Source organism: Neltuma alba, unplaced genomic scaffold (assembly GCF_004799145.2).
Source record: "Neltuma alba isolate B1F8T4 unplaced genomic scaffold, ASM479914v2 tig00012996_pilon, whole genome shotgun sequence".
Classification (NCBI taxonomy): Eukaryota; Viridiplantae; Streptophyta; class Magnoliopsida; order Fabales; family Fabaceae; genus Neltuma; species Neltuma alba.
In genome coordinates this window covers 56,720-81,023 of record NW_021637347.1, presented here as the reverse complement: position 1 = coordinate 81,023, position 24,304 = coordinate 56,720, and the positions used below count along the sequence as shown (strand labels likewise).

The following is a 24,304-nucleotide window of genomic DNA, read 5'->3' as shown; positions in this document are numbered from 1 at the left end:
CGGAACTCAGAAGGCTTATGGGTGCTAGGATTCAAACAGCGTTTGGGCTTTGTCTCGCCCACTGAAGCTGAACTACTTGCCATTCTCACTGGACTTCAAACCTGTAAGATGAAGGAATTTCAGAAAGTCTCCATGTTCTCCGACTCTCTTGAAGCCATTAATCTGATTTTTAGAGATGGTAATCAAGGCCACCCCCTTTGGAACATTATCCAGGAAATTCGCCTAACTATAGCTGAGATCTGGACATTTGAACTGCATCACTCACCCAGAGAAGCATTGACATGTGCTGACCTCCTGGCAAAAAATGCTCATGATGCGGACACGACACCAACTTTTTATGACTCTGTTATTTCCGTTTGTGCGGCCCAATGTGCACGTGATATGGGCTAATCCCCCCTAGTCTTTTGTTTGTTTCAAGCTTTGCTTGCCGTTGCTAATTCAAAAAAAAAAAAGAAAATGGGCCCATGAATTTTGCCATTAAGTTGACCCCAAAAAGAAAAAAGGAATTTTGTTTTTTTAAAAAATAAAACTGGCGCAATGAACATGGAAAATTGGAAATGCAGCTTCAACGCGGTGAAATATCCCTTTACCTTTCCAAGAATCTAAAATTTCGCTCGCGGCTCTCACCGGTATTTCTGTAAACTTTTTCTATGGCTTCTCGGTCTTCTTGCTCGCAAATCTGAATCTTCAAAACCCTAGCACGCGTCCCGATAACTGCTCCACCAATGGCGAGAAGATCAGCGTTACTTCTTAAACAGCTCCTCGCGGCATCACAATCGTCCGACACTCCCAACATCATCTCTTCATGCTCCCGATTTATTCCCTCCCGATCCGTCACTTACATGCCCCGACCCGGGGATGGGGCTCCACGCGCCGTGACCCTCATTCCCGGCGATGGAATTGGACCTCTCGTTACAGGCGCTGTTGAGCAAGTGATGGAGGCGATGCACGCGCCGGTTTACTTCGAGAAGTATGAAGTACACGGTGATATGCCGAGAGTGCCGCCGGAGGTGATCGATTCGATAAAGAAGAACAAGGTTTGCTTGAAGGGTGGATTGGCTACACCCATGGGCGGTGGTGTTAGCTCGCTGAACGTGCAGCTTAGGAAAGAGCTTGATCTGTATGCTTCGCTCGTGAATTGCTTTAATCTTCCTGGTTTGGTGACGAGGCACGAGAATGTTGATATTGTCGTGATTAGGGAGAATACGGAGGGAGAGTATTCTGGCCTGGAACATGAGGTCGTTCCTGGAGTCGTTGAAAGCCTTAAGGTATGTGATAAACTAGGTTGTTATTCTATGCTGAACTTTTTGAATGGAGAGTAATTGATGATCAACTAACGTTTTGCTCTCTGGTAGCTCTGCTATCAATGGGATTCATTTTCTTTTGATGGATTCAATGGTGTCAAGACGTAGGGTACTGTTTGTTGAACTAATAGCTTTCCCATTCTAATGTGTTCTGTTTAGACTAGCTGAAAATTATTGATTGAATTGCTTTTATTTACACTTGTAGGCAGGTACCGACTACTAATCCAACGCACTTTTTTTTTAATCATTAATTCCACAACCTTAAAATTAACCTTAAAATTATTACATACGAATATATGTTAGTAAGAGAAGAAGATAAGATGATATTTAAGAACTGATAGGGAATTGCATCTAATTGTTCATGAACTTGGTGGATGGTTCTGTTTTAAACTGTGATTCATGGATAGTGGATAACTTAAAGAGATGCTAATAAGTAATCCATGAAGTTGATTCAACATGGATATTTATCTAAAATATTTCTAGTTCTTCAGACTGGTTGTTTTTATTTGTCAGGATTTTGGTGACCATGTTCATGATGATATCCTTTGATAAGGAGACCCTGTCTTAGTTGAACTGCTGACTGAAATGGATAAATATTTAAATTAGGTTATAAATAAGTGCTGCTTCGCATGGCAGCTTTTATTTGTATTCTTATGGTTTTCGCCAATCTTCTCCAGAATATGTCTGGTAAAATTGGTTTAAAAAGATGTTTAATAAGTTTATCAACTGACCTTTGGTTGATAATGCGATAAATTTTTGTTTCCAAGTTCTTATCTGAGTGTTCAGTGTTCTATCTATATAGCAAATGCCATCCAGATATGTTCCGATTTATACTTTATAATGGTCTGCTCATATTTTGGTTAAGTAATTGACTGATTTTCGCCTATGATTGTGGATTTTTTGTGTATATCATGAAGTTGGTTGGGACCTCATACTAGTCTTCTGCTAGGTAATCACAAAGTTCTGCTCAGAGCGTATAGCTAAATATGCTTTTGAGTATGCTTATCTAAACAACAGAAAGAAAGTGACTGCTGTGCACAAAGCAAATATTATGAAGCTAGCAGATGGTCTATTCTTGGAATCTTGTCGAGAGGTTGCTACAAAGTATCCTGGAATCAAGTATAATGAAATTATTGTGGATAACTGCTGCATGCAGCTTGTTTCAAAGCCTGAGCAGTTTGATGTCATGGTATGTGAATCTACAGTTGTGTTGTTTGTTTACAAACTTGGATCTATGTAATTTTTGTCTTTTAGCTTGCTCTTTGATTGATTGACATCTGATATTCATTTTCATTTGGGACGTTGGAGCCATAGGTTTGGCGTTTCTTCTAAAGTACCTGTTAGTGGAAAAGTGGCCTGAGAAATGAGCGGTAGTGACTGAAATTCAAAAGAATATGAAAGACAAGTATTAACGGAAGTGGAAATAGTAAGACTATTAAGATTAATTATTTATCAACTCTTGGCCTTTGGGGAAGGATAAATATGACTTATAATAATGAAGGAGCTTGGACCCTATGGATATGATATTAATATTATTGGGAAGCATGAAGTTTGCCCTGCTTTATCTATTGTCACGGATGAGAATCATTTGATATGTTTTTGATGATTCTATCTTGCAAGTTGCAATTCACTGACTTTCCTTCTGGCACTCATTTATCTCTGTTTTTGCTGCCAACTGAATACGTTCTGAAGTTCATGAATCCTGCTTCAACTTGCTAGGTAACCCCAAATCTCTATGGGAATCTAGTTGCAAATACGGCAGCAGGTATTGCTGGAGGTACTGGAGTAATGCCAGGAGGTATGGTTTTTATTATTTACAAAATTTCATTCCTTAGCTTATTGGATGCTGTTCCCTCAGTTATACCATGTCTTCAAAATGTCCGATTAGTTCCCACCTTTTGATAGTATGAGAATCAAGTTTGAACTTTGTTTGCATGTCAAAATGCGCTAAGCAGTCGTGAAGACAATTGTCAATGTGGACATAACGGAATTGCTCGTGGTTGTAATAGCAGCAATATCAAGGTGGTAATAGTTGTGTTGGACTGGTGGTGCCAATGCTAGGTTTGTACGGAGATGGGTTTATTGAGGACAACAAATTGGATGATGAACTGGAGTGAGGTGGCAATTGCCTTAACATAGAAGTGGTTGCTTAAAAAATATTAAATTCTACAATTAACCTGTTTGTTTCGCCCATGTGGAAAGGAATTGCTTTTCCGCTGCACATGAACAAGATTTATAATATTTATTATACTGGTATAATTATTATTTATCTCATTATTATTATTATTATTTAGGGAGATAAGTGTCTATTTACTATATAGAATTACTTTTGCTTCAATATAATTTCGTTCTGTATACTAAACTGAAGATTATTGCATAAAAGTCACTAAGAATGGGTGTTATCGTTGCAGGAAATGTGGGGGCTGATCATGCTGTGTTTGAGCAAGGTGCTTCCGCGGGAAATGTCGGTAATGAGAAATTATTGGAACAGAAGACAGCAAACCCAGTAGCACTGCTTCTCTCATCAGCCATGATGCTCAGACATCTTCAGTTTCCTGCTTTTGCCGACCGATTGGAAACTGCTGTGAAACGAGTCATTCTTGAGGGCACACACCGGACTAAAGACCTCGGAGGGAAAAGCACCACCCAAGAGGTTGTTGATGCAGTGTTGAATGCTTTAGACTGATACAATATATTTCTGCTTATCTGCTGCACAAAGGAACCCTCGTACATTCCACACTAAGCTTTCATAGTGAAATTATCCACTCTTGGCCCTGAATAATGCCAATCCAATACAGAAAATGATGCAATTTTCTGAAACGATTTATTGAGGAGGTGATCACAAACGGCGTCACTCCTTTCATGACATTATTAATTTATGCTTCCAGCTCATTTTGTTCATGGCGTTTTCATAGAAACTCGTGTTAATTTTGGAATGACTTTCCATGTAATAAACAGAGATTAACTTGATCAATTAGAAAGCCCTCCGCTTTTTGTCTACGGATCTTCTTTTAAATCATGAAATGGCACATTCACTTCTTAAGTTCTGAATATAGACATCCCCGATGGATTAGGTTGTGGGCTAAAGGTTAACTACAATCATAGGAAGCTGAAATCAATTGTGAACAGGACTATATTTATATGTACACAAACTAAAACGAAATCGAACCCTCACGTGTTCCATGCTCATCTGCAATTGGAAACCATAAAAAACATTCACGTTTATAATTATATCGAAGACTCTTGTTGGGATGTTAATGTTAACCCACCAGAATGGAGAATCTGATGATTTGAATAAGCGGGAGTGGTTGAGGCAGAGGGAACGTGTGAGTAGGTTTTTCTTCGACGTTGGTTATGACCTGCCAGTCTTTCCCTGCAACTCCTTTTGCTGCCATCGAACTGTGCCACTTCATGAAACCTGCATCATCATCAGCATCAATATCAAGAAAAGAAAGCAAGGACGATGGATATATATATATAAAAATAAAAAACTAAAGATACATACTTGCTGCACTGTTGACAGAATCTCTGACGAATGCCAAAAACTAGAACCACAGAAGCTTTGGAATGTCTGTCACAAACCCTGTGCCTCTGGTGATACTTCTTCGCCATTGTCAAGTCCACTCCACATTCGTCTGCTTGACAACGCAGCATTGACCCCTCACTCTCACCCCCCATCTCTGTCTTCGTCCTTGCCCCAAAAACCACCCTTATCACTATCTTCTTCTTCTTCTTCGTATCGCGATCTTCTTCTTCTTCGCTTTTGAATGATCTTTTGGCCATTAGGAACGTCACCAAGGCGCCAAACTGGAGAGAAAGCAAGGAAGGATTTTGAGAGAGGGGAGAGAGGAGTGAAATGGAAGCGACTGGGTGGATGCAAGACACACAAAGAGAGACGCAATTTGGGGCCTTGCAATTCCGTACGATGCGTCATGGTCCTTTCTGCACCGGTGACCGAGCTATGATTCCATGCTTCGCGACGCTGATTTGTTGTTATGTATACTTTAATTTTCTTAAAACTTCATAATTAGTTTTTTATTCGTGATTTTTACATTAAATTTCCGGGTTTTCTTTTTTGGACCAAAATTAAAGTTCTGAGTTTAAAGCAGTTAAATGTTATATTTTTCTAAAAGATTAAAAGTCAAAATGCATTGTTCAAATTATCATGCTTAAAAAATGCATTGTTTGTATAAAAATACATTGTAAAATATCCGTGGGCCTCGTAAAATGTATTATTTATGATAGACCGCAGATGACCTCACCGGTGAATATACACCGTTTGATTAGAAAGAAATCGCTCCGCAAGGATTTGAGATGTGCAAAATCGGGCCGTACGATCTTTATGATCGGCACGCGTACGCAAGCATCTCTGGCTCAGTGGCTCCAGCGACGTACCGTACGGTAGTGCACAGTAGTTTTCACATGCATTTCGGGCTCCAGCCTCTCTTTTATGCTATGTGTAGGCCCAAAAAAATATGTGCTTTTATTTTGTTAAAAAGGGAAAATCCAATTTTTATCCTTATACTTTGCCTCACTTGTCCATTTAATTTCTAAATTTTAACTCAAAACAATTTAATTTTTATAATTTTTTTAGTTTAGAATAATTTAGTGCGTAACGATGAGAATGTATAATATACATTTGAAAAAATAATATTTTTATTAAACATGTAGGAAGAGTTTTATTGAGGTTGTGGATAATGAAAACCTAGAGATGGAGACGAAGGATGAAGGGATAAAGCAAAGAGCCAAAATAGATAGAACTTGCGATCTTAATGCCACTTGAAACCAAAATCAACTCTGTATCATTGTAATGACTCATTACTTTTCCTTCCAAGTCCACAGAAACAAGTCCCCCACTTGCCTCCATAATCTCTGCCACTGCTTCATGCCTCAGATTTGACGGCTGCCATTCATATCACAAGTAAATTGTAAAACAATGCAGTTTAATCAATAGGCCTTCATCCTAATGAAAGGGATTGTGATCGCTTAAATATGAGTTTTTGGATTATTATAAAGAAGTGGAGGGTTAGATTCAGAATTACCATGGCCATGGCAACCCAATAACGTTGTGATTGTGCATCATAATGAATGTTATCGGGGAAACCAGGTAGATCTTCAATAAAATTTTCAATTCTCCCCTTCTTAGAGCCCTTTATATTATACTTTCTGCACCTCGTCCTGCACAGTCGCTCAGCCATCATTTTTAATTCAAACCACACACACATGTGGAAAATGGGCTTTAAGTTTGATTGGAAGTGCGTGTAAATAGATAGATAGAGATATATATATATATATATATATATATCTCACCTTGGGGTTTCACAGAAGACCACAAATTGTTGATCTGGTGAGACTGCAACTCCATTGGCAAAGTGGAGATTGGAAGCCAAAAGTGTGGTGCGGTTGGTTGATGGATCATAGCTTATGAGTCTTCCATGAGGCTTCCCTTCCAGAAAGTCGAACATGAAATTATTTAAACTGTATCTGTAGGAAGCGTCTGTGAAATAAATGGTGCCATCTTCTGCAACATCCACTCCATCTGTTAATTTAAACTTTACTCCTTCAACCTCATCTGTCAGCAACTCAATCTTCCCTTCTCTTGTCACTCTCACCAAGCCCTGCATCATTCGCTTGAATTTTATATATCTATCTATATATATATATATATATATATATATTGAAAGTTCATGCAGATACATGTGAAAAAGGTATCTACTCAACCATGAAACTAAATGTGAATGGAAGAAAATTACCTTGTATGCATCACCGACTAAGATATCACCATTGAGGCCCAGAGCAAGACCGAGAGGTCTTCCTCCAGTGTTGACCCAGTCATGGACCACCGAGTCGGCCGCCGAATCGTTCACCGTGACTCGCTTGATCCACCCATCGCTACACCCTGTATATATCACGCCTCCGCCACTTGAGTCATAAAGCAAGTCTTCAGGTCCCTCCACTTGTCCCAGTGCCATAACCTCCCATCGCCGGCATCGAACCGGAGCCACCGCCATAGAGAACATGATGGTAAATACCACAGCCAAATGCCTAGCTTGATTCGGCCAAGGTGACATTTGGCATTGATACGAATGAGCTCTACGGGTTAGTACGATATTTTACGGACGGAGTCCAACTTTTAAGATATTAGATACGGAGAGAGTTTAGAGAGAGTAGATAAATAGAAAAACTAAGTACAGCGAAGGAAATTCCATCCCCAGGAAATTAGATTCTCTATTTAGAGAAAAGAGGGTGCTCGATACAAACGAGTGAGATCGAGTTTAACTTTAACTTGCGTATAGCTTTATTGTTAGGTCTTAACTGTGAAGAGGATCCGTATTAGGCACCTGAAGCGTGAGTGTGCTTAGCACTCCTACATGTGCAGTTGTTACCGGGCAGTTAGGCCCCTTACATGGGCACCAACGTAAGACAATGATTTTGAATCAATCTTCTGAAATTTGGGGTGAAGCTACGAAGAAAGTGGCAATGTCTGTCTTCATGACGTATGAACCTCGGTGTCAAATACTGGTGGCAAAAAGAAATACATGTTTATAAAACAGCAGAAAGAAAAAGAAATATATGTTTACAAATTCTGAAAAATTAACTATTGAAAGGAGAACCATCCTACTTAAATATCTCATGTCTTAATTTCACTGTTTAAGATTATTGCACAGTTACATCCACTGATAAACTCTAGGAAAATTCTATCTTCATCTTGCAAGGCGATGCCTGATTACTCCTCGCTCCTCATCCAGAACAAAATTGGCTCTTGCAAAGTGAGTGCTACTAAAAAAGGGTCTAAGATCATAGATTTCATGCTCTTGTGCCTGCATAACGCAAACAAACACGAATACCAATCATTACTATCCAGTTTGAAAATAACCACATCTTATTGTCTGCTCCTTTATTGGACATGAATGTTACCTTGTTGGAGAGATCATCTACTCTGACTTCAATGTGCGTGAGGTTTGAAGTAGATCCAGTAACAATTCTTTCAAAATGCAATGCATTCTTTACAAGCTCACGAAGAAGGAACAGAAGCAACTCATTGTAGTCCTTCTTGAAAGTCATATACTTCCTAAAGCTCTGCAAAAGTCCACTTTCTAGATTAAGGCCAAGGGCTGAATATTGTCACCAAGTCCAATCCAAATTCCTATGGCCAGAAAAGAATAAAATCGTTTTTCCACAACTACTATGGCATGTTAGTCTGCATCAATCGTTGTGGATTTAACATCATGGATAATAATGCTAAAGACACCAAAACAGGCAGGGATGGAACATTATGCTGGAGAAAATCCAGAAGAGTTTAAAGTGCAAATGAGGTAAATCCCAAAAATAAAAAAAAAGGAAAGAAAATAACCTTCTGCAGGGCTTTTTGCACCCCAAATTTCTGGGTTGAGATGAATGAATCAAGTAGAACACGAATTGCCATGTCCACGTCCTCTTGCGTGATATGCTGCCTGAGATGCATTCTAGCATGGGCTTCGGACATCCTTATCATTGATTCTATGTGCCTTACAGCAATGGGAACTCCTTGTCCATGCTATATAAAGATAACGAGCACAGCATGTTAGCAAAGCTGATATGAATAGTAATCACTAGCAGTCAATTGGTAAGCAGAAATGAAGCATTACTGAAGATTCTCTCCGTAGTTCAGCATAAACATGTGTCAGTTTATCCATATCAGCATCATGTAACCTTGGGAACACGTTCATCTTGGCATATGTGAGGTACTTCTTCAGCAGGTCTTGAGGAAGTATCTGCAGACCGAATTTAAAAGTATAATAGATATGGAAGCCACAAACTAATTATCCAAAGTCAAACTACTGACAGTATTTGGTAATGACCTCTGCATCAGCAGACATCGAAGCCGCAAGAACTTCTTCATGCTCATGTAAGGAATCCATGTTAGCACCCTTAGGCTGTGACTTGAAGTGACTATCAACTACAAACTTTGCAAGCATTTCATCAGTGACCGGATCAACAACATCCTGAATAATCAAGAGTTCCCTCTGTTAATATAATAAAATAAAGTGTTTCATGGAGAAACAGTGAAAATGATCATAACCTTGACAACACAGAGGATATCAAAACGAGAAATGATAGGATCCGTCAGTTCAACATTTTGAGAAAATGTTTTTGAGGAGTCATATCTGCCAAATAAACAAAAACTTCAAGTTAAGAGTAGTTCATGAGAGAAATGGTTGGAAAATGCTACTATACTTTCTGAAATAATCCACTAGTCATCTCTTGTACCACATGTATTGCACAGTAGTCTACATTATGGCCATATGCACACTCATTTAGAAGATTTCCACTTCAAGTTAATATATTGCTCACCTTCCTCCAATAGGATTGGCAGCAGCAATGACAGAGCAACGTGCCTGAAGAGATGTGACAATGCCCGCTTTTGAGATGCTTATACTCTGCTGTTCCATAGCTTCATGGATACTCACCCTGGTATTGCATGAATATCCTTAAGCTTAAAAAAAAACATGTGCTTACAATCTCCCTTCCTCTAGTGAAGTTGGGAGCTAGCAGCATCCATTGGAAATCACAAGATTACAAGAATAGTATATATATATTTGTTACCTATCCTGATCATTCATCTTGTCAAACTCATCAATAAGACAAATTCCTTTGTCAGCCAGAACAAGTGCCCCTCCTTCAAGGGTCCACTCCCTTGTGACTGGATCCCTGTGAACTGCTGCAGTAAGCCCTACAGCGGAAGCCCCTTTACCAGTAGTATAAACGGCTCTCTGTCCAGTCTTTTCAACATACCTGGAAAGTGATTGTTGTAAGAGGCAATGCCAGATCACCATTACTATTGCAGAGAAATCTTTAAAAGAGAATCGCTAAACTCTTACTTCAAAAATTGTGACTTTGCTGTTCCAGGATCACCAAGAAGAAGAACATTTATGTCTCCTCGTAGACGGTGCTTTCCTTCAACATTCTTTTCTAGACCTCCAAACATAGCTAAAGCTATTGCAGTTTTTATGTCTTCATGACCATAAATTGACGGAGCAATAGACTTGACAATCTGAAATCCAATTTACAGAATGTTTCAGATTAAATTCTTAATGCACCAAAATGACAACACATCATCTACTAGAGAACAAACCCTTTCTCCGATTCTGGGATCTTTGGCCAACTTCTCAATCTCATCTTTATCCTCCTGTGTGAGTTTGTAGGAAGAAAAGAGATCTTGCTTCTTTGAAATATAATTTGCCTCAACCACAGTGGCAAATACTGGGAAACCGTTCTTTGTGTTCAGAGACAAGTCAAAGTTGTTTGAATAAATACCTGTGACCTCCTGCAAGTTTTATAGTATAGAAAGCAAAATAAGGAAATCATTCAGTAACACACAATGCTAGCTAACTAGTCCAGGTAAAGGTTAATACAATCTCTTCTCCAGGTCTCGCACAATCAATCAGATCATTCAGTAGTATCACTTCTTTGTATCTTGGAAGTCGACCCGCAGGCACTGTTCCTGGACTTTCTTGGAGAGTAAGCTTCTGGTAGTTCCTATAAATTGTCTACAAAAAGTAAAACAAGATTTAATTAGCTTCTCAGAAACAAAGGTTGTTTATGAATTTTGTAAAAGAGAATTCGTAAGTTATATCATTTGGGAATCAAAAACAAGAAGATCAACACGCCCTATACAGCTGCCTAGCCAAGTTCAAGCAAGGATTAGTGACAAATCCCTTATATAGTTTCTGTCATCAAAATTTTCATTTGATATCCTTGTTTTAAACATAAAAGAAAAGAGAACTATGTAAGGATTTGGGAAGTAGTACCTGCTCAATATTGACAGTGAATGGTCCTTTTGATTGACACTCGGGGCAAGATCCAACTTTCACTTCTGAATAGGAATTCTGGAAAAACGGTCCCAGGATTGATCCACATTTGTTACAGTCATATTTTACTTGTTGCAACTGGGGGAAGACACCAGAACGCCTTGTTACAACCCCTCCAATCCGGATCATGGTGTTCAAGTGGATCTGCCTGCTCTCAATAAAAATTAAAGATTAGGCTTTATCCTTTATCAAATTCAGGTAAGGGGAGGATGGGGGAATAACACTTCAGCTTTGGTTGGAGTACCTTATATTTCGAATTTGATCGTAAACTGGCAAGTTGGTTATGCGAACATAGATTTTTTGATGTATGTTTCTGTAGTTGGGATGTAATTGAAACACAACCTTTTGGGCAACATCCTCCATTACTTCTAGAACAGATTGAGGCGCGTCAGCCAGCCAGATGGCAATGTTGGGATGAACATATATAAATTGCTTGTAATCAATCTCCAAACTGCACTTATTAGCTGCATGTTAAGGACACTTGGTTAATTTGATGGATACGACAAACTAATTCATACTTCATCAGAGATCAGCAAGCAAAATACAGGTGTTGGCGTTAACTGTGACAATTCAAACAATCTAAGTTTATGCATAATAGATATACCTGAGACCATCTCATTTATCAGCCGCACATATTCAAATTCGCCATGTTCATTCTTTGAATTAACATATTCAAGTAAGAAATCTTTGAATTTTTTGGCAATGAAGCGGCGCACTTCATCTCTGGTCACCCACTCTCTTAGTGTTCCTTGAACACGATACATCTCATATTCACTGTCGTCACCATATTCATCCTACAATCCAGGTATCCTTGTTAACTGTCAAACGAGTCTTAACAATTTATCCCCAGGATACAAAATGCAAAGAGTCAAAATATTTGTTACATCGTATCGATCATCCTCTGTTTGATCAGTCATTGGAATGTCCTCTCTTGAGTGCCCTTGGGACCTTCCAGGTGAACTTTGTGTCCCATCAATATTATCATTACCTCCACCACGCGGAGGCCTGAAATCAGCTCGAGCCCTTTTCGAAGGCCTATAGCTGTCATCATCAGTATCTGCAATACAAGCAAGAATAAATAAAAATTGACCATCAGGCCATGCTTCAATGCTTCATAATATTGATGCTCCACTCCTTGCTCAATTAGAGCCAATAAATAATGAGGTTCAGGCAAGGCTCTCCTATCACCAATTCACCATAATAATGTCACAATTCCAAGAAACCAGTATCATTCTCCACATTTAATTTGTAACCAGCAGCAGCTATTTGCAAATAAACGGCCTCAAGCTGATACAGTAATTTACATAGTAAAAATAGAGGTATGGGGTTTCGTTTAATCTATTCGAGTCGAAAATTCAAGATACAGATAGCACGATTGAGAGGGTTCAAGGAAATGTGCCCTGTATCGGCGTTTAGCATCAAAGGATTTATGATAAAAATAAGAAATGAAATGGCATTACCCTGGTCGAAAAGAAGCTGAGGAAGCTTGCTGCGAACGGGAAGGCGACCATCTCGGCCTTCGAGCTCCATCTCAGCAGCCCTTCGGTCCTCCATGATCTGATCAAAATCCCTATCATCCTCCAAGGAGTCATCTAATCCAATTGATTCGTACTGGTCATGTTCCTCCATCCTCCGATAGTCACTAAAATTCATTTAAATATCAAGTTAGAGAACATCAGTAAAAATTGGATAGGTTTACTAAGAAAATTGCAAACAGGACTTACTCCATGAAATTGTCATTGTAAAGATCCTCCCCATCTTCCTCTTCCTCGAGTTCTTCAGGTTCATCCCGTACAATCTCTGGATCAACGGAAGCCTCGGCGTCGTCCTCGGATGCACGGCTTGTGTAGGGAAGTTGATCGGTATTGAAGCCAACCGAAGGAGAGGTCGGCGACTCCGGTGATGACGGATCCCCTGGAGTTGACGCTTCTCCAGCCATATTTTTCTATGCTGATTCTTCCAATCCAGATAGAGTACTGTCTCTTCCTCCGTTAGGGCAAAACACAGATGATAAACCCCCAAGGAGCAGGCGGGGTCGCTCTGTGGCGGGAAAGTTTCGCGCCAAAATGGTGTGCTGTATAGCGTGGATGCCACGCGCGTATGCACATTGCACAATCCCGCGCTCGGAGAGTTTTTTCTTTTCCTTTTTCTGGTAAATGCCCGAAAACTTTAATTATCTTTTTAAAATTATTACATTGTTTTTAAAATCAAAAGCAAGATAAAATCCGGAAAAGATAATCAAATATAGGTCTCACAGAAGACAATTTATTACTCTGAGGTCCCACGAAATGTCAAAATCACTGACAAGTCCCAAGGAACCTCAGAGTAATATTTTCGATTTGTAAAATGACATTACTGCCCCTCATATTCCAGATTCACATTTGCTCTGTCATTGCGATTTACAACCTCAGCAGCGACTATTAACAACCTAATGAGAGGGCGTTAACAACCCTAGCAGTATCCGTTAACAACTTACTTTATAGAATCATATAACCTCCACGTAAGAGTAAATTATAACCAAATAGTATAATACAACAACTTTAACACTAAAATGGGAAGCTTTTTGATATCATTAAGAATTTTAACTAGATCCAATAGGATTATAGTAATATTTTAATGCGAAGATCCATTTACAATCTCAACAGCGACTATTAACAACCGAATGAGAGGGCATTAACAACCTAAGCAGTATCCGTTAACAACTTACTTTATAGAATCATATAACCTCCATATAAGCGTAAATTATAACCAAATAGTATAATACAACAATTTTAACACTAAAATGGGAAGCTTTTTGATATCATTGAGAATTTTAACTAAACCCAATAGGATTATAGCAACATTTTAATGCGAAAATCCATTTACAACCTCAACAGTAAGTATTAATAACCTAAGTAGAACTGTTAACAACCTCAGCAGTGTTTGTTAACAACTAACTTTATCAGATAATATAACTTCTAACTATAACTAACTAAATTATAACTAGATAGTCTTAAAGTTAATCTTATATAGTTGTTAGAGGTTATATTATCCTATAAAGTCAGTTGTCAACAGATACTGCCTAGATTGTCAACAACTCTCTTTGGGTTATTAATACTCACCATTGAGGTTGTAAATGGATCTTCGCATTAAAATGTTGCTATAATCCTATTGGGTTTAGTTAAAATTCTCAATGATATCAAAAAGCTTCCCATTTTAGTGTTAAAATTGTTGTATTATACTATTTGGTTATAATTTACGCTTATATGGAGGTTATATGATTCTATAAAGTAAGTTGTTAACGGATACTGCTTAGGTTGTTAATGCCCTCTCATTCGGTTGTTAATAGTCGCTGTTGAGATTGTAAATGGATCTTCGCATTAAAATATTACTATAATCCTATTGGATCTAGTTAAAATTCTTAATGATATCAAAAGCTTCTCATTTTAGTGTTAAAGTTGTTGTATTATACTATTTGGTTATAATTTACTCTTATGCGGAGGTTATATAATTCTATAAAGTAAGTTGTTAACGGATACTGCTTAGGTTGTTAATGCCCTCTCATTCGGTTGTTAATAGTCGCTGTTGAGGTTGTAAATGGATCTTCGCATTAAAATATTGCTATAATCCTATTGGATTTGGTTAAAATTCTTAATGATATAAAAAAGCTTCCCATTTTAGTGTTAAAGTTGTTGTATTATACTATTTGGTTATAATTTACTCTTATGTGGAGGTTATATGATTCTATAAAGTAAGTTGTTAACAGATACTGCTAGGGTTGTTAACGCCCTCTCATTGGGTTATTAATAGTCGCTGCTGAGGTTGTAAATCGCAATGACAGAGCAAATGTGAATATGGAATATGAGGGGCAGTAATGTCATTTTACAAATCAAAAATATTACTCTGAGGTCCCTTGGGACTTGTCAGTGATTTTGACATTTCATGGGACCTCAGAGTAATAAATTGCCTTCTGTGAGACCTGTACGTAATTTTCCCTTAAAAATAATAATGGTTAGAAACAAAATTTGTAAATAATATTTTTTTCAATGTTATTTTAATATGGTTTAGTTTGTTACAAATATTAATTGATTGATTGATGTTAAATTAAACTGACTATTTTACAAATTAAATTGTTGTGCTTGGCGGTTGGCACAATGACAAATCACTAAGGATTTATTCCTGTAATTTATTCTTCGACAAGGCAATTTCCTCTAAAAGGATGGCTTCGGCTTTGCCCAAAAAAAACGAAAGAAAACAAAGGGAAAGGGATGGCTTCTGAGCAAGGATGCTTTGCCAAACAAGTTGTCTTGAAATTGCTTGTCCAGAGCAAGATCACGATAGTATATTATGGCAATTGATATAAAAATAAAGGATTCCATTAAAATTTTTGTAATGATACTTAAGTTACGTGCAAGTAGAAGGTAATTAGAATTTATTAACCCGGCTGCTCGTTAATTGGTTGACTAATTTCAAGGATCCAAATACTTATTTTAATTAGGCAATAATGATTGACTATTAATTAATTAATAAACTAAGTAAACGCTGTGATCATCATCTTAAAGACAGCTACTGGGGGAAAAACATATCGGCTCTTTTTTTTTTTTTTAAATGGCTAAATCTAATGACGATTAAAAAAGTCTCTCAATCTCCATGTAGCAGAGAGACGGAGACGAAGAGATCATTTTCTTCGTCCTCTATTGTGTCTTTGCCGCAAAGATCGATTGGAATCTGTCTGTGATGTTGTGATTTTATGTATGCAGGGAGAAGAATTATAACGAGTATATCCAAAAAAAAACAGAGAGAGAATTATAATAAACTCCCAAATAAAAAATATAACTATTAAAAAATTCCAATAATAATAGAACAGCTTGTAATAAATGATAACTATTCACTTGTTATTAAAACTTATTAGTTTTTTTTTTTAATTTCATTATAATTTTTCCTTTTATGTATGGATAGCAAAAAAGAAGTACAAAATTCACTGTACAAGAAATGATCCGGCAGATAAAAACTAGGGAAAATTGCAAAAAAAGACCTTGGAATTGCAAAAAAACGCAGATAGGGACTCTTGACAACTTCACTTTGGGTTTTAACAACTTCAGGGCATATTATTCTTGTCAAAACCCAAAGTGAAGTTGTCAAGGATCCCTATCTGCGTTTTTACAATTCCAAAGTCTTTTTTTGCAATTTCCCCTAAAAACTATCATAGAGTTGCTTCAAGACCCACGGAGAGACTTTGATTACAAAGATACAAGAACATGTCCGAAAGTGGGAAATTACAATAACAAACCATGTTCAATAACATGTAACAAACTGCCCTGAACAACTCAATATAATATATTCTTCCGGCCTAAATATAAAACTCTTTTTGTATTTAGGACCATAAGAGTGTTATTAGGTGCCCATTTAGATTAGCTGTAAAAAAGTGATATTGTGCTGTACGAGATAAATACATAAGAGGATTTTATCTCATAAAGCATAAAAACACTTATTTTAAACTCATCCAAATAACTACTTACAAACCAAACAGGGAAAATCACACAACAAACCAAATTCACTTTTACATCACACATGTTGTTTGGTTGAGGGGAGGGCAGGAAACTTGTTCAGATCCAAACGTATGATGGAAGGATAGTGAAGGGAACCACAGTACAAGTGATTCCCAATTCTAATGCCACTTGAAATGAGTGAAAAGGCAGCATCATAATAATGGGCGATTGGTTTTCCTTCCAGGTCCACAGCAATAACCCCTCCATTCTTCTCCATGTGTGGCCTTACTCTATACCTCAACATCATTGCCAATACCTTCCGAATGATTGGGTATCTCAGTGCTAATTCCCAAGAATACGTGGGCGACTGCCATTCACACACAACAAGATAATTATTCTCTACATAAAATTGAGTAGATGGCCAAGTGCAGTGTATCTATGCTTTTCCTTTTCCAATTTTAGTTTCAAATGAGTTGCAAAGAAGGGATAAATTGCTGCAGAGATGCGCATTACTTACAGAACTCAACGCAATCCAATACAGGCCTTCTCCGTCATAGTGAATGTTATCAGGATAGCCAGGCAAATTCTCCGCAAATCTTTCTATGCTTCCTTTCTTGGGGCCTTTTATGTAATATTTTCTGCACCTCCTCCTGTAAATCCATCCCATCATGTCATGACACGTCACCAAGATTCATCAACAATAATAGTTTGATAAATTTTCCATAAATTGAAACTAGAAAGGTGGAATGGGAAATGTACGAGTGATAGTAACTCACAACATCGTTTCGCAGAAGATCACAGATTGTTGATCTGGTGAGACTGCAACTCCATTGGCAAAGTAGAGATTGGGAAGCAAAAGTGTGGTGTGGTTGGTTGATGGATCATAGCTTACGAGTCTTCCATGAGGCTTCCCTTCCAATATGTCAAACATGAACTCACTGAAACCGTATTTGTAAGAAGCATCTGTGAAATAAATGGTGCCATCTTCTGCAACATCCACTCCATCTGTCAACTTGAACTTCAACCCCTCAACCTCATCCGTCAACAACTCAATCTTCCCTTCTCTTGTCACTTTCATTAGCCCCTAATTTACAGTGTCCTATATATTATTAGTATTTAATTTAAAATTTAATTTCCTAACATACAAGAGTGTTTTTAAGAGTTCGTTCCGCATTTAATAAGCTTACGGCGCAAGCACTTTGCTTGTTTTCAGCAATTATTTCAGAATAAAACTTGTAACGAGCTTCACATGTACATCTCAAAATTATAAATAAGGTATCCGACCTATCTAGCTGTCAAAATCGTGAAATCATCACATAATATTTAAATCTAATCCAAAAACATCGAACACGATCTAATCTGATTGTATTAAAAAAAAAAAAAAGTCAAACACCACTCATTGTTTATAATTACTCCTCCGGTCCTAATTATAAGACCCAATTGACTTATTTGAGGAAATTAAGGAAGTAAGTTAAGTTGGTTATTTATAATAACTAAGTGTTGTCATTCCTAAAATATCCTTGCTAATTAAGTATATTGGCTAAAACTATCATTATTAGAAGGATTATCTTGGAAAAAAATGCATAAATATAAGAGACAAAATGGATTGGGTCTTATAATTAGGACCAAATAAAAAGTCAAATTGAGTCTTATAATAAGGACCGGAGGAGTATAATAATAGTAATAGTAACCGTCCTTGTTTTGCCAACAATTTTTCTTTTGCCATCCGTTGCCCACAGATTAACCCTCGGTAACGATGGATTTAGGTTTTAAACACTAATTAGATACATTCTACTATATAATATGATTTGTTCTAAATTTGCTGGGGAAAAAAGGATTTGTTCTAAATTTTATTATATTAGTATAAATTCATATAGAGTTACTCAATTTTTTACCAGATATAAAGCTAGTCATGTTTCAATATGTCACATAATTGCGCAGAAAACGACGGGGCCGATCCATGACCTCGATGCATTTAAACCTTTCATTTAAAAAAGATTTTAAATATTTGTTTGGTAAGCCTTTAAATAAGGAAAATTGCAACAACAAAAAAAAACCACTAAAATAGAAAAATTACACACAAAGATCCGTTCCTTGTCAAAACTCAAAACCCATGATGATAAGATTATCATGTGTCCCAATTTACAATTTTTCTATTTTGGCAGTCTCTTTTTACCACTTTCTCTTTTAAATATTGTTTAATCTAAACACAATAAATTATTACCTTGTCGGAGTCTGCCACAATAAGTTCACCGTTCCGGTGCAAAGCAACACCCAGCGGTCTTCCTTCAGTCCGGACCAAACTTTCCACCGCCGGGTCGCCCGCCGATTCCTTCACTGTAACCCGCTTGATCCACCCGTCTACGCAGCCGGTATAAATGACACCTGTCGCCGCATCGTAAACGACGTCTTCAGGTCCCTCCACGTGTCCCTCCGCCATGGCCTCCGATCCTTCACTCATCTTGTCGTTGCGTGCCGGCGCCGTAATGATTCTCCAGCTCATCACGTCGGCGGGGAAGTGAGCCGGCTGGAAGCGGTCGAGCCAGAAGAGAATGGCGGCCAGGGCAACGGGGAGGATGAGGGTGAAGAACAAGAGACGCCATGAAGACGTCGACGTCGTGTTTGCAGGTCTCTGATTCGACTGAGTCGGAGAAGAGGAGTGGAGATTCGTTGACTGGGGCATGTGTACAGGCAGTGAGAGCCCGGGAGGCAGGGCTCCGAGAAGGAAGGTGTCTCGATAATGTATTAATAATTAGTAACGGCTGAAGGCGCAGCTCTTGAATGTAGATGACGACGCCGGATAATATAAACTTAAAGTCTTGTGGGGCCCACGTGTAGTCCCGTCCAATTTAGAATTTCCGATTTTACTGAAATAAAAATACTTGAACAAAAAATTTACAGCTATTTCTTATTTTATATGAGCAGAAGAATTATAGTCAGTTGAATTGTTTTAGTGTTACTAAATCACTTAAGTATTGATTTAATATTTTAAATATTATATTGAGTCCAAAAGCGTTATTGCTGTTTTTTTTAATATTAGAATCTACAAAAAAAAATCTATTCATAATATATGTGACTTTATATTGATAGTTTTTAAGAAATTATAAAATGTTTGCAGTTTGAACAAGTTTATGGCAAGTTAATGTGTGAAGATTTCTGGTCAAAAAAAGTTAATGTGTGAAGATAAGACCAAGCAAAACCAGCTATGCTGGAACGTGGAATGTTCTGCCGAGCTCATTCCAGAGACTCAAATGCATTTTGATTACTATTAAATATTAAATTATTAACTCCAATACTTAATATTCCTCTCGTTCTAAATAGAATAGGACCGAAGGAGTATAAAAATCAATTGACCGATTAAAGTATATTAAAAATATTATTTAAATTAATTGTTTATAATAAATATGTGTTATCTTTTTTAATATAATATTATTAATAATATGTATTAGTTATAATTAGCATTTAATGAAACATTTAACATGTGTAGTAATTATAAAGACTACTTTAAACAAAAATAAATAAACATAAAAAACAAAATAAGTTTGAATCTTACATTTGACTAGCACTTATATTAATAACCAGGGATACTAAACGTTCTGAATTAATTAGTTGAGCATGATCTAACATTGAAGGTAGGTATTGAAACGTTTGATATAAACAGGTCTCCTTTTTTGCCATAAAAATAAATTAGAATTGGAAAAAAAACATTTGTCTTTTTTTAATCGGGAAATCCTATGGATAAAAAGAGAGACAATAACAAAAATCACCTTTTGTCTCAACTAATTTAACTAACATTATTAATATATTCAAATTAGTTAATTAAGATTTACATTAAAAAATACTTCTTCGCTCCTTAATATAAGACCTAGTTAATCAATTTGATCAGATTAAGAAAGTTAGGTAGGTTAGTTAATTATAAGAAAAGTGACACATTTTTTCAAAACACTATAATCATCTTTCTTAATACCCCATCTCCCTTTCTACTTAATTATGGTTGATGGAATATCCATAGGGGTAATTTAGAGAAAATTGATAAATATGAAAAATATATCTTACATCTAGGAACAAAACCAACTCAGAAATTGAGTCCTATATTAAGAACCGTAGGAGTATTAATTTTCTGTCGTATGTGCACGTATATAAACACGTGTGTCATTCTAAATAACAACTATCCTCAGAGGGGTAAATATTGATTTAAATATTTCGTTAATTTAAAATTCTGTCCTTTTTTTTTACCAAAAAATTTAAAATTCTGTCCTCGAGACACTAGTTTCCAGCATTAATTTGACGTTACGACAATGTATAATTATACTTGATGTAAAAACTTTTTTGCTTGAGCAAATTAAATAATTTAGAAATTCCCGTGACAATCTGTCCCCCCAACCCCCCCCCCCCCAAACATTCAGGAGGGTCAAATTAAGGCCCCTCTTTAAAAACAGTCAGAATTGTATTCACTACAATATTAGACTAATATTCAAGAATTAAGATCGTTATAAAAAAAATGAGGTCACCATAATAATGGGCTTAAACATGGACCAAAGCCTTCCATGACGGATCAAGCTTATAACCTGCCAGCAAATCCAACATAATTAGACTCCAATATGTTTGGTACGAGAGAAATGGAAGGGAGAAAAATTTTAATGAGATTAATTTAAGAGAAAGAAAGAAAGAATCAGAAGAAGGAAATCAAGTTTCAGCATCAAAATAACTGACACAGCATATCACAACTACCTTATACATGTTTGGTTGTGGGGATTGCGGGAGACTTGCTCAAATCCAGACGTATGATGAAGGGATAGTGAACGGAGCCACAATACAAGTGATTCCCAATCTTAATGCCCCCTGTGATGAACGAAAAGGCAGAATCATAGTAATGTGCAATTAGGTTTCCTTCCAAGTCCACAGCAACAACTCCTCCATTCTTCTCCATATTTAGCCTTCCCACATACTTCACCATCATTGCCATTGCCTTCCGAACGATTGGATATCTTCTTCCCAATTCCCAAACATATGTGGGTGCCTGCCATTGATCATATGCAGAGAAAAGAAACTGAAACTTCTTATCATGAAATAACAAACTAATTCGTTAACTTGTCATTTCAGTTTTTAATATGACAAGCGATGAAGTGTACGTAGAGTTAGATATTACGTACCGAGCCTAAGCCAATCCAGTAATGGCCATCCCCATCATAACGAATGTTATCAGGAAAACCAGGCATGTCATCAACAAACTTTTCTGTGGTTCCTCTCTTAGGGCCTTTTATGTAATACTTTCTGCACCTCATCCTGTAAATTCACCAAGACATCAAGAGGAGAATTGTTGTAAAAGTCCCACAAACAACATAACAGCTCGTAATAACAAGTTCCAGTATAAAAAATGACAGTTTCTTTTCTGTCCGAATAAACAAACTGTTGGGAATCATTGCTAGAGATCATGGTGACTTACAGAACAGTCTCACAGAATATGAGAGATTGTTGGTCCGGAGAGACAACGACTCCGTTGGGGAAGTAGAGACGGGAGGCCAGAAGAGCTGTGTGGGCGGTGGATGGATTGTAACTTAGGAGACGTCCATAAGGATTCCCTTCCAATATGTCAAACATGAATTCACTCAAATTGTATTTGTAAGAAGCGTCTGTGAAATAAATGGTGCCGTCGTCTGCGATATCTACCCCGTCTGTTATTCTGAACTTTAACCCCTCGCTCTCATCTGTCAACAACTCCAGCTTCTTTTCTCTTGTTACTTTTATCAATCCCTAAAAATAGTGTCATGCTAATTAGTTTTATTGTTATTATTATAATACGTTTTTTTTTAACAGCAAAAATTTACATGTGGGATATTTTTCCAACTTTTAAAAGGAGACCCTCAATTTTCAAAAGTTATAATGTATTTTATTGAATAACGGTGTTTTACTCCATATAATTAAAAAAATAATAAAGGACATTATTTCTTGACGGTGCAATTTTCATTTACAAAGAGGCACATGTATCTCGTCCATGAATGAGGTCCCATTTTGGAGACGTGGTGCAGATGAAAAACATTTGATGGCCCACATAAAATTGCCCCTTCCACTAAACAAACAATTGCTTCCAATAATGAGAAGACAACTATATCTAGCTAAAAAAAAGGCACACTGCACAATGAAGATATTGATGTGACAGAATAACCAGGCCATGTGATATTCCGACCTCCGAGGACCTCAGCTTCTTCACATTTATTTATCCTAGACTTTTTTCTACTCCTCGTTTAAACTAAGGGTGTGTTTGGATGAAACCAAAACGTGGTTTGGAAAAGTGATTCTGGAGAATAGATTCTGTGAAGAATAGATTTTGTAAAAAAGTGATTCTGAGAAGTGAGAGTGTTTGGATAGTTGTTATCAGAAGCACTTTTTATATATACAAATTACTAAAAAAAAGACATAAGTTAATATGATAATTACAGAAAAAATAGATTTTATGATATATTTTAATTTGAAGGAATAAAATTGTTAATAATATATTTTTTACCAACATAATTAATAATACATAAGATAATATAATTAATAAATAATTAATGTGTATATATATTTATAAAATATAAGATTAAATATGTTTATAAAAAAATATGTTATAAAAAAAATAACAAGATATATATCCTATAGACTCTCATACTCTCCTTTTTTTCTCTAAAAGCAAAAAAATTTTGTTTTTTTCAAAACCATGGTTTTGGAGTCAAAACCATGGTTTTGACCCAAAACCATGGTTTTGGTTTTTAGAGGGGGTGTTTGGGTGATTGACACCCCAAACCATGGTTTGGGGTGTCACCCAAACACACCCTAAGATGCTATCGCTGGTCCAAAAAAAAATAGGATGCTATCAAAAAAAAAAAAGGGTGCTGCGGCAATGAGTGAGTAATTACCTGTTTTCATCATATGGTTTTTTTTTTCACTTATAATATGAAACAGAATATCTTCCAATTAAATTTCTTTTCATCATCAGCCCAATTGAATTTAGATGATTGGGGTTGGCCGGAGAGAAAACAGAAGCATATATGATTATCCTCTCCTAGACAAGCGGAGCAAAGGAAAGAAACTCCCTTGTTCTGTCGTTCTTTTTTGTCTGGCCAAAACAACAGTTATTCTTTTACCTTGTCAGCGTCAGCTACTATGAGTTCCCCATTCCGGTCCAAAGCGACACCGAGCGGTCTGCCTCCGGTACGGACGAAACTTTCGACCGTAGAGTTAGCCACCGGTTCCTTCACCGTGACTCGCTTGATCCACCCATCCTTACACCCTGTATAAATGACACCTTCGGCCGCATCGTAAACCAAGTCTTCAGGTCCCTCCACGAGTCCCTCCGCCAGAGCCTCGGATCCTCTTCGCATCTGCTCGTTGAGCGCCGGCGCCGTCGTAACGATGCTCCTGCTCATCGCATCGTCAGGGAAGTGAACCGGCTGGAAGGGGTCGAGCCAGAAGAGAATGAAAGCGGCGGCGATAGGGAGGATGAGGGTGAAGAACAAGGGGAAATGCCATGAAAGCGCCGTCGTTTTAGAGTGAGGCATGTGATGGTGAGGAAAATGAAAATGCTTTTTGGCTGGCAGTGAACGAAGGCCAAGAAGACAATGTGTAATACCGTCTTGAGAAGTAAGAGGTGCTTTATAGATATGTCGCGCCAAAAACAGGTGGCGGTGGGCTCAGTCTCTGC

General features: G+C 37.3%; 5 protein-coding genes and 1 pseudogene across 6 annotated transcripts; 1 reads left to right on the top strand and 5 right to left on the bottom strand.

The window, feature by feature from the left end:
* Positions 1–606: 606 nt before the first annotated feature.
* On the top strand, positions 607–4,320 carry LOC114733425 (isocitrate dehydrogenase [NAD] regulatory subunit 1, mitochondrial-like). 2 transcript variants are annotated; one of them, XM_028920893.1, is made up of 4 exons: positions 607–1,268; positions 2,254–2,493; positions 3,024–3,102; positions 3,260–3,697. In XM_028920893.1, the coding sequence occupies exons 1-4, from the start codon at positions 726–728 to the stop codon at positions 3,331–3,333; spliced, it is 936 nt and encodes a 311-aa protein (XP_028776726.1). In that variant the 5' UTR covers positions 607–725; the 3' UTR covers positions 3,334–3,697. The 2 variants fall into 2 exon arrangements, with proteins under 2 accessions (XP_028776726.1, XP_028776725.1); XM_028920892.1 differs by lacking the exon at positions 3,260–3,697 and adding an exon at positions 3,716–4,320 and having other exon boundaries at positions 609–1,268.
* Positions 4,321–4,456: 136 nt separating this feature from the next.
* LOC114733388 (squamosa promoter-binding protein 1-like) lies at positions 4,457–5,127 on the bottom strand. Its single transcript, XM_028920848.1, has 3 exons — positions 4,810–5,127; positions 4,574–4,722; positions 4,457–4,494 (listed from the first exon to the last, which is right to left on the bottom strand). The coding sequence occupies exons 1-3, from the start codon at positions 5,085–5,087 to the stop codon at positions 4,457–4,459; spliced, it is 465 nt and encodes a 154-aa protein (XP_028776681.1). The 5' UTR covers positions 5,088–5,127.
* Positions 5,128–6,009: 882 nt separating this feature from the next.
* LOC114733387 (protein STRICTOSIDINE SYNTHASE-LIKE 5-like) lies at positions 6,010–7,315 on the bottom strand (annotated as a pseudogene).
* A 610-nt stretch (positions 7,316–7,925) lies between these two features.
* On the bottom strand, positions 7,926–13,128 carry LOC114733359 (DNA replication licensing factor MCM2). Its single transcript, XM_028920817.1, has 17 exons — positions 12,880–13,128; positions 12,616–12,797; positions 12,040–12,212; positions 11,760–11,949; positions 11,400–11,619; positions 11,096–11,303; positions 10,700–10,834; positions 10,420–10,611; positions 10,166–10,338; positions 9,891–10,079; positions 9,639–9,755; positions 9,367–9,451; positions 9,146–9,289; positions 8,933–9,058; positions 8,659–8,841; positions 8,223–8,384; positions 7,926–8,125 (listed from the first exon to the last, which is right to left on the bottom strand). The coding sequence occupies exons 1-17, from the start codon at positions 13,092–13,094 to the stop codon at positions 8,009–8,011; spliced, it is 2,811 nt and encodes a 936-aa protein (XP_028776650.1). The 5' UTR covers positions 13,095–13,128; the 3' UTR covers positions 7,926–8,008.
* Positions 13,129–16,548: 3,420 nt separating this feature from the next.
* LOC114733379 (protein STRICTOSIDINE SYNTHASE-LIKE 6-like) lies at positions 16,549–19,325 on the bottom strand. The gene is made up of 4 exons (XM_028920842.1): positions 18,848–19,325; positions 17,400–17,707; positions 17,141–17,273; positions 16,549–16,990 (listed from the first exon to the last, which is right to left on the bottom strand). Exons 1-4 carry the CDS (start codon positions 19,304–19,306, stop codon positions 16,700–16,702), a joined length of 1,191 nt encoding a protein of 396 aa, XP_028776675.1. The 5' UTR covers positions 19,307–19,325; the 3' UTR covers positions 16,549–16,699.
* Positions 19,326–21,033: 1,708 nt separating this feature from the next.
* Positions 21,034–24,217, bottom strand: LOC114733381 (protein STRICTOSIDINE SYNTHASE-LIKE 6-like). Its single transcript, XM_028920844.1, has 5 exons — positions 23,748–24,217; positions 22,070–22,377; positions 21,777–21,909; positions 21,355–21,643; positions 21,034–21,191 (listed from the first exon to the last, which is right to left on the bottom strand). Exons 1-4 carry the CDS (start codon positions 24,159–24,161, stop codon positions 21,356–21,358), a joined length of 1,143 nt encoding a protein of 380 aa, XP_028776677.1. The 5' UTR covers positions 24,162–24,217; the 3' UTR covers positions 21,034–21,191; position 21,355.
* Between the last annotated feature and the right edge of the window lie 87 nt (positions 24,218–24,304).